At 45.3% G+C, this 9,707-nt stretch overlaps 1 protein-coding gene across 7 annotated transcripts in view; it reads left to right on the top strand.

The window, feature by feature from the left end:
- The first annotated feature begins 625 nt into the window (after positions 1 to 625).
- Positions 626 to 9,707, top strand: part of NLRP1 (NLR family pyrin domain containing 1) — a 134,870-nt gene continuing 125,788 nt past the window's right edge. For all 7 annotated transcript variants that reach the window (XM_053672569.1, XM_053672571.1, XM_053672570.1 and 4 more), the window contains exon 1: positions 626 to 801. In XM_053672569.1, coding sequence (XP_053528544.1) covers position 801 — 1 coding nt within the window. In that variant the 5' untranslated portion in view covers positions 626 to 800. The remainder of the gene's footprint in view (positions 802 to 9,707) is intronic.

Raw genomic sequence — 9,707 nt, 5'->3', positions numbered from 1 at the left:
CTCCTCCATCTGGAGTACACAGCTCTGCCAATTCTACAAAACAAGCAGAAGCCTCCCAGGGGCCTGGTTTTGCAATGAGGCAGGGGCTGTTCCCCTGTCGGGTGGATGTTTACTACTTGAGTGCTGAGCACTCAAGGCAGAGAGCCCCTGGACAGAACACAACCTCAGTGGTCCCTGCAGCAAGTCAGGAATGCACTAGGCCTCAGGAGCCCAGAAAACTATGAGAGGCTGAGAAAGCTGCTCCCTGACCCACTGTGGTGCCCCAATAAGGAGCCACCCTGTGAGATTTAGGGGGCCACCCATCCTGAGAGCTGCACCTGGCCACACACCCAGCTTCCTGAAGAGCCTCAGCCCTGGCTCTGTGGGCAGGCTCTGGGCAATGGACAGCCAGGGTGCACAAGTGAAGATGGGGGTCCCTCCATGTTTCTGGGCCTGCACCCAGCACAGAGGCCCTTCTGAACTTCTGCCCCTGGCCTGAGGGTATTGTGGCTTATCTGAGGGTCTGGCTCTAAGTTTCTGTTTTGCCTGGAGCTCTGCTGGCCCCTCCCCTCACCTGGCCACACCCCTGTGTGGTTTCCTCTGGAAGGCCTTTCAGTCCTGAGACTGTTCTTCCTTCCTGCTGACCCAGGCAGAGGAGAAATCTAAAGAGACCTGAGTGTACAGCTTGGAACCAAATCTTGCGATCTGAAAGCCCACCCTGTGCTTGTCATTCCCCCCACCCCACCTCCAGTAAACATCAAAGCACAAGGCTGCTCCCAGGACTCCAGGACCAGGAGAGGAAAAACTGAGGGGCACAGAACAGTGAGTGTCCCAAACATCCCATCCCCCACCCTCCCCTGCACTCTCCTGACAGCCCCCAGCCCTGACCCAGCCGCTCAGTAACCTGACCCCTCCCAGTGTCCCCCAGCCCCTCTGTACTCCTCCTCTCCCCTGCCTCTCTTTCCCCAAAACCATCTATTGGCAGATGCCCTGGGGTTTACAAAGTGGGTTCAGAATGCTGAACAGCAATTTACCAGGTGATGATAAGGACCCCAGTGCAGTTGTGCCCAAGGATGAGCACTATTCCCTGCCTGTCTTATGCCCCTCAATGCACCGCCTCCACAGTGAACATCCCCAAGGCCCCCCAGCCTGGACTAAGAAGTCCAGTAGAGCAGACAGAGCCGATGCCTCAGACAAGCTCAAAGGAACAGAGATGGCCAGTAGTGTCCAGCAGCAGCTGGCCCAAAACTTGGAGTTACTGACAAAGGAGCAACTGAAGGAGTTCCAGCAGTTGCTGCCTAACCAGGACCTCCTCAAGCAGTCCCCTGGTGTGACCACAACTCAACCAGAGAAGGTGGACAGCATGGAGGTGGCCTCACTCCTGGTGGCTCAGTATGGGGAGCAGCAGGCCTGGGACCTGGCCCTGAAGACCTGGAAGCTGATGGACCTGAGCGAGCTGTGTGGCCAAATCCCGAAAGAGGCAGCCTTGGAGTCAGGTGGGTAGACAAAACACCCTCTGGGTACTGTCCATCTCCTGCCCCCAACACGGACCCCCTGCCAGACCTTCCCTGAACAGTGACTGAGGACTTCCTTGTCAGAGAGGGAGACCCAGGCTCAGGCTAGACTGGAGCTAATAGGCTTGCTGGGCAAAGGGGTCTTGCTGGAACCCACTTCTGCCAAGTACATTCCCAGAAACCCATGTGGTCCATACAGCACCAGGGAGGAAGAATTCAGAGGGCCAGAGGGACCACAGGCTGACACTCTGGAGGCACCTGAAGGAAAAATGTGGGTTTCACACCATTTCTCAAGCAGGAACTTTCCTGGCCATGTGCTATAAGCACAGAAGGCCGTTGGCGAGAAGCAGATTCCAGTCCCTGCACCACCACAGTGGGCAAGTCGCTTCCCTGCTCTTTGTACCTGTCTCCCCATATGTAAGGTGAATGAGTGAGAACCTGCCTCTTCGGCTGTGGGAGGGTCGAAGAGAGAATCCATGTTAGACGTCTAGCACAGTCTCATTCCTAGTTAGTGCCCCATAACTTGTTGTGCTGCTACTCTTCCTGCCACTGAAGATGTCACTCCCATTAGCATCTGAGGGTGGCACAGGCTTTAGCCTCCTATGAGGGAAGCTGAGGCACAAAGAGGAGTCGTGAGTTACATGGGGAGAGAGAGGCAGAACTGGGACACAGATGCAAACTCCCTGGAACCAGGTCAGGACCTGTGCCCAGCACTGTCAGGCAGCCAGTGGGTGTGCACCCAGGTGAGGCTGCAGCTGTAGGAAGACCTGGGCCAGGAAGCTGCATAAGGAAGACAGAGGAGCCAGGATGGGGCCGTGGGGCCAGTAGGCCTAGAAATGATCTTTCAGGAACATTGCAGTGTTGAATCACAGCCTCTCTGATCTGATAGGTGGTAGACTGAGACCCATGAAGGCCAGGCAGTGAAACTGACCCAGCCAGGTGCCACGTGTAACAGGATCCTGGCCCAGACCCAGCTCAGGTGCTAGTCTCAGTGACTCTGAAGTTCTGTGGGGTCAGGGTGGTAGAAAGTTCCAAGGAGGCCTCTGTTCTCCAGGTGAAGCCCAAGAGGAAGGGGTTCTGCAAGCCCATTCCCCCTCTCCTGACTTCTGTCATTTGGGCCTTCACCACACTGAGTCACCAGGCTGAAATCTCAGGCACACCCTGGCCTCTTCCTCTTTTCATCCCAGCATCCAAATCCACACTCACACAGCACTTGGAAACGGAACCAGGGCTGGGACCTAGAACCAGTGACTTCTCCCTCAAGTCTGCTGCTGCTTTGGGAAGGACCCCACCCATTTCCATGTCCCCTTCTCTCTTCCCCTTCCTCCTGGGCCCACTCCCACTCCTCCTGCTCCCAAGCCCTGGAGCTGATGGTCACAGGCTCAGGCTCCTTTGTCTGATACAATTACAGCTAATCCTGCTCTCTCTCTTTTGGTTTCCATTTGCATTGAGTATTTCTCCATCTCTTTCTTTTAGTCTGTCTGTGTCCTTAAAGCTGAAGTGAGTCTCTTGTAGGAAGTGTGCAGTCAGGTTTGGGGCTTTATTGTTGGTTTGTTTTCATTTTTTTTCATTCAGTCACTGTATGTCATGTGATTGGAGAATTTAATCCTTTTACATGTACAATAACTATTTGTTTAAATATATTTTATTAATTATGCTGTTACAGTTGTCCCATTCCCCCCTTTAATCTCCTCTGCCCTGTACAACCCCTCCTGTCCACATTCTCCTGCTTTAGTTCATGCCCATGGGTCATATATAAGTTCCTTGGCTTCTACATTTCCCATACTGTTCTTAACCTCCCCCTGTCCATTTTCTCCCCACCGTCTATGCTACTTATTCTCTGTACCTTTTCCCCCCTCTCTCCTCCTCCCATTAACCCTGTTGCTAATCCTCCATGTGATCTCCATTTCTGTGTTTCTGTCCCTGTTCTAGTTGTTTGCTTAGTTTTTATTTTTGTTTTTTAGGTTCAGCTGTTGATAGTTGTGAGTTTGTTGTCATTTTAGTATTCATATTTTTGGTCATCTTCTTTTTCTTAGATAAGTCGCTTTAACATTTCATATAATAAGGGCTTGGTGATGATGAACTCCTTAAACTTGACCTTATCTGGGAAGTACTTTGTCTGCCCTTCCATTCTAAATGATAGCTTTACTGGATAGAGTCATCTTGGATGTAGATCCTTGCCTTTCATGACATGGAATACTTCTTTCCAGACACTTCTTTCCCATTAGGTTTCTCGTGAGAAATCAGATGACAGTTTTATAGGCACTCCTTTGTAGGTAGGTAACTCTCTCCTTTTCTCTTGCTGCTTTTAAGATTCTCTCTTTCTCTTTAATCTGGGTAATGTAATTATGATGTGCCTTGGTGTGTTCCTCCTTGGGTCCACCTTCTTTGGGACTCTCTGAGCTTCCTGGACTTCCTGGAAGTCTATTTCCATTGCCAGATTGGAGAAATCTGTCTTCATTATTTCTTCAAGTAAGTTTTCAATTTCTTGCTCTTCCTCTTCTCCTCTGGCAACCCTATGATTAGGATGTTGGAATGTTTAAAGATGTCCTGGAGATTCCTAAGCCTCTCCTCACATTTTTGAATTTTTGTTTCCTCATTCTGTTCTGGTCAAATGTTTCTTTCTTCCTTCTAGTCCACATTGATTTGAGTCACAGTTTCCTTCCCATCACTGTTGGTTCCCCGTACACTTTTCTTTATTTCACTTAGCATAGCCTTCATTTTTTCCTCTAATTTGTGACTACATTCAACACCAATTCTGTGAGCATGCTGATTACCAGTGTTTTGAACTGCGCATCTGATAGGCTGGCTATCTCTTTGTTGCTTAATTGTATGTTTTTCTGGAGCTTTGATCTGTTCTTTCATTTGAACCATTTTTATTTTGTCTCAGCACGCCTGTTACATAGTGAGGGGCAGAGCCTTAGGTCTTCACCAGGGCAGGGCAACCAATGTCACTGTGTTGTGGCACTGTTGTGGGGGAGTGGTCTGAGAGGGAACAATGCCACTAGCTCTGTTCTCTGCCTGTTTTCAGTCACTTCCATGGCTATCCACAAACAAATCGGGCCATTCTGATGCTTATTCCTGGGTGGGTGGGTTTGGACCCAGTAGGACGTTCTAGGACCCAGTAGATCTCTCCAACAAACTCTCCTGTGAGGCTGGGAGTTTCTCCCACTGCCACTTCAATCCCCACAGGTGCTTTCAGTCTCAGGCTTTTAGTCTTTATTTCCTTGTGCTGGAACCCTCGATTGCTTGGTCTGTCTCTCTTCCCCATTTTTCCTACCTGGTTTATCTGCATTCGAATGTGAGACTGCCTGCTCTGCCAGCCTCTGCCTTGCTGTGAGTCCCCTCCACCCAGCTGCCAGTCTCCACCCCTTCTACCAGTCTGGATGAATGTTTCTTCTTTAATTCCTTGGTTGTTGGACTTCCATACAGTTCAGTTTTCTGTCAGTTCTGGTTGTTGTTTGTTTTTGAATTTGTCGTTGTCCTTCTTTTGGTTGTGCAAGGAGGCACAGTGCATCTACCTACTTCTCTATCTTGGCCAGAAGTCTGAAATAATTCTTGATAGGGAAGCACTTATCAATCGTATTTGTAGGTATCATGTACTTCCTTTATTGTTTCCTTCCTCTTTTTCTGGGTTTTCCTGTGTAATTTGATTAATTTCTACAGTGGTAGCCTTGATTCCTTTCTCTTTGTCCCATTCGTATCTGCTCCATATAGGTTGTTGCTTTGTGTCTGCCAGGAGACATATGTAAAACATCTTATAGTTATTACAGTCTATGTTAAGCTTATAACAACTTAATTTCAACCACATACACAAATTCTACCCTTTACTCACCCCATACTTTGTTTTTATGTCAAAATTTTCATCTTTTATATGTATATCTATTACCAAATTATTTAACTAGTTATTTATTTTTTGCTTTTAAAATTTTTATTGTTGTTCAATTAGAGTTGTCGCCATTTTACCCCATTACCCTCCCCTGCCTTTCCCACCTCCCACCTCCCACATTCAATTCCCTCCTCATTGTCCCTTATCCATAGGACCTTTATACATGTTCCTTCACATGACCCTTCCCCTTCTTTCCCCTGTTATCATCCTCCTTTGGATCACAGTTTGTTCTCTTTTTCAATGTCTCTGGTTCTATTTTGGTTGCTTGTTTATTTTGTTGATTAGGTTCCATTTAGTTGTGAAATCATATGCTTTTTATCTTTCACCATCTAGCTTGTTTCACTTCTCATAATGCTCTTCAGTGCCATCCATGCTGTCGCCAAGGATAGGAGCTCCTTCTTTCTTTCTGCTCATAGAATTCCATTGTGTAAATGTACCATAGTTTTTGAATCCATTCATTTATGGATGGGCACCTAGGTTGCTTCCAGCACTTGGCTATTGGAAATTTTGCTGCTATGAACATTGGGGTGCATAGGTTCTTTTGAATTGGTGTTTCGGTGTTCTTAGGGTATAATCCCAGCAGTGGAACTGCCAGGTCAAGAGGCAGTTTTGTTTTTAGTTATTTGAGGAAATTCCATACTGTTTTCCATAGTGGCTCCACCAGTCTGCATTCCTACCCACAGTGTACTGCTGTTCCATTTTCTCCACATCCTCTCCAACACTTGTTGTTTGTTGCTTTCTTTATGATGGCCATTCTCACCTGTGTGATGTGGCATCTTATTTTGGTTGTAATTTGCATCTCTCTTGATGGCTATTGGTGCTGAGCATCCCTACAGTTATTTTTAATACCTTGTCCTTTTCTTCCTCTTGGAGTTTCACTCATTAAATTTATTATTTCAATATAATAAAAATGTTGTGGTAGAAAAGGAAACCACACTAGTAATAACTTTGTTGAACTCCTCCTTTGGGCACTGGGCAGTCAGTAAGTGCTAATGTCATTGCTCTCCCATCAATGATCAGAACTTTCCCAAAGATAAATGCACACACAGCCTTATCATAACACTTATTATTCCAATATCCATACAACAAAGTCTGCAAGTGTAGGAGGTCTCACAACCCCTTCTTCAACTGCAGTAATGTGCTGTCTCAAGACTGTATATTTAAACTGTAAACAAGTTCAAATATTTTCAATGTGCTATCTCAAGACTGTATATTTAAACTGTAAACAAGTTCAAATGTAAAGAAAAAATAATTGCAATTTCTTCATACACATTTCTGTGTTTTACTACAAATCACATATACTTTTGTTAACCCTGAAAAACTCCCCTGAAAGTAAAATTTATACATATATATGAGTTGATTATATATGTGTATGTATGTATATGTGTGTGTGTGTAGTGTGTTTATGCGCAAAGTGTTGGTAGCTACCCTCCCCCAAAGATAAGGTATTTTCCTTAATTATCTGTGTTAGTATGAAAAAATGAATACAGATACTTATTTGAGAATTAAATACATAATTGTGAAACTTAAACCAAGGGACAAAAGGAAAATGAACAAGGTGGATGGTGTAATTGTGGGTAAATTACCAAAACATCTGTCTTTTCAAGTCAGCTATCCCCCTGCAAATTGACCTCAAGTATATTCTTTCTTAATTTTTTTCTTTTTTAAATTATATTTTACTAATGATGCTATTACAGTTGTCCCAGCTTTTTCCCCTTTGCCCACCTCTAGCCATCCACTCACCACTCCCCTCAGGCAATCCCCACACTGTTGTCCAGGTCCATGGGTCAGGCATATATGTTCTTCGGCTACTCTATTTTCCATACTGTACTTTACATCCCCATGAATATTCTGTAACTATTAATTTGCACTTCCTAATCCCTTCAGCTTTTTGTCCACCTTCCCAATCCCTCTCCCATCTGGCAACCATCAAAACCTTCTCCGTATCTATGATGATGTCTTTGTTCTGCTTGTTTGTTTATTTTGTTTTTTAGGTTCAGTTGTTGATGGATATGTATTTATTGCCATTTTGTTGTTCATAGTTTTGATCTTCTTCTTCTTAAAGAAAACCCTTCTATATTTCATGTAATACTGGTTTGGTGGTCATGAACTCTAGCTTTCCCTTCTCTGGGAAGCTCTTTATCTGTCCTTTTATTCTAAATGATAGCTTTGCTGGGTAGAGTAATCTTGGTTTTAGGTCCTTGCTTTTCATTACTTTGAATATTTTTAAATATATTTTATTAATTATGCCATTATAGTTGTTCTGTTTCCCCCCTTAATTCCCCTCCACCCTGCACACCCCTCTCCCACCATTCCCCTTCTTTAGTTTATGACCACGTGTCTCAAGTTCTTTAGATTCTATATTTCCCATACTATTCTTGCCCTCCCCCCATCCATTTGCTACCTACCATCTCCGCTACTTATTTTCCGTACCTTCTCCCCACTTCTCCTTCTCCCACTCCCCTGTTGTTAACTCTCCATGTGATCTTCATTTCTATGGTTCTGCTCCTGATCTAGTCATCCTCTTAGTTTGCTTTTGTTTTAGGTGTGGTTCTTAATAACTGTGATATTCCTGTCCTTTTACTGCTCATCTTTTTCATCTTCTTTTTCTTAGGTAAGTCCCTTTAACACTTCATACAATAAGGGCTTGGTGATGATCAACTCCTTGAATTTGATCTTATCTGAGAAGCACTTTATCTGTTTTTCCATTCTAAATGAAAGCTTTGCTGGATAGATCAATCTTGGATGTAGGTCTTTGGATTTCATAACTTGAAATACTTCCTTCCAGCCCCTTCTTGCCTCTAAGGTCTCTTTTGAGAAATCAGCTGACAGTCTGATGGGAACTCCTTTGTAGGTGACTGTCCCCCTATCTCTTGCTACTTCTAAGATTCTCTCCTTCATTTTAATCTTGACTGATGTAAAGATGATGTGCCATGGTGTGTTCCTTCTTGGGTCCAACTTCTTTGGGAATCTCTTAGCTTCCTGGATTTCCTGGAAGTCTATTTCCTTTGCCAGCATGGGGAAGTTCTCCTTTATTATTTGTTCAAATAAGTTTTCCACTCATGGTTGTTCCCTTATAATTTGGATGTTGGAACGTTTAAAGATGTCCTAAAGGTTTCTAAGCCTCTCCTCAAATTTTTTGAATTCTGCTTTCTTCATCCTTTTCTGTTTGGTCATTTTTTTCCTCCTTCTGGTCCACTCCTTTGATTTGAGTCTCAGTTTCCTTTCCATTACTATTGGTTTCTTGTGTATTTTCATTCATTTCAATTAGTTTAGCCTTCATATGTTCCTCTAATTTGTGACTAAAATCAACCAGTTCTGTGAGGATCCTGATCACCAGTGTTTTGAACTATGCATCTGAAAGTTTGGCTATTTCTTCATCACTTAGATTTATTGGCTCTGGGGCTCTGAGTTGTTCTTGAACCATGTTTTGATCTGTTCATGCCTGTTATGCATGAGGAGCGAAGCCTTAGATGTTCATCAGGGCGGGGCCACCCAGGTGACTGGTTTCTGACACTGCATGTGGGGAAGGGTCATAGAAGGACAATGGCAGCTTCCTCTGCCACTTCCTGTCACTGGAGCCTGCAGGATCCATCTCACTGCTAGGTCCTTCACCAGTTTATCTGCATGTGAATGTGTGACCACGATCAGCCCTCAGGGAGTCCACTGCCTCGTGCCCTCAGTGGGTCCACCCACTTCTCCACCTGGGATCCACCCATGGCTGCTGGCGCACCTGGGTCCCATGCCTGGGTTGGTCCGGTGGATCTTTCCTGCCCAACCCCTCTGTGCTGCTGGCTCTGCACCTCTTACTGGTTTTGCTGAAGTGTTCGTTGTTGTCATACTTCTGTGTAGTTCAATTTTCTGTGGTTTGGCTGCGTTTTTGAAGCTAGAACTTTGTTGTTTTTAAACATAGTTGTGCGAGAAGGTGGAGTGCCTCCACCTACACCTCCATCTTGGCGGAAGCATATTCTTTCTTTATTGCAAGCACACCCCCAAAGGCACCGGAAGCTCCCTCACTACTATCTCACCAGGTGGTGCTGGTATTGTTACCAGCAAACAGATTCACTTCCTGGAGAGTTCCCAAGCCAAGTAAGGGCAAAGGACAGCCACAAGCCTGCTGGGACCAGGGACCTTCCCCTTGCAGTGAACCGTAGGTCACTTCACCAAGGGCAGCTTCAGTGCATTCAGCTGAACCCAGCATCTTTGTGCTCAGGGTTCTGATGGTGTGACCAGTTTGAACGGTCTAGGGCTATTTCCAATTGAGAATGAACAAAGTGGACACACTTGTTTCTCTTCCACCTTTCATTCTCTAAACCTGGCGAGGG

Source organism: Artibeus jamaicensis, unplaced genomic scaffold, assembly GCF_021234435.1.
Source record: "Artibeus jamaicensis isolate MK-2021 breed Jamaican fruit bat unplaced genomic scaffold, CSHL_Jam_final contig_777, whole genome shotgun sequence".
Taxonomy (NCBI): Eukaryota; Metazoa; Chordata; class Mammalia; order Chiroptera; family Phyllostomidae; genus Artibeus; species Artibeus jamaicensis.
This window is presented reverse-complemented; position numbering and strand designations above follow the sequence as displayed.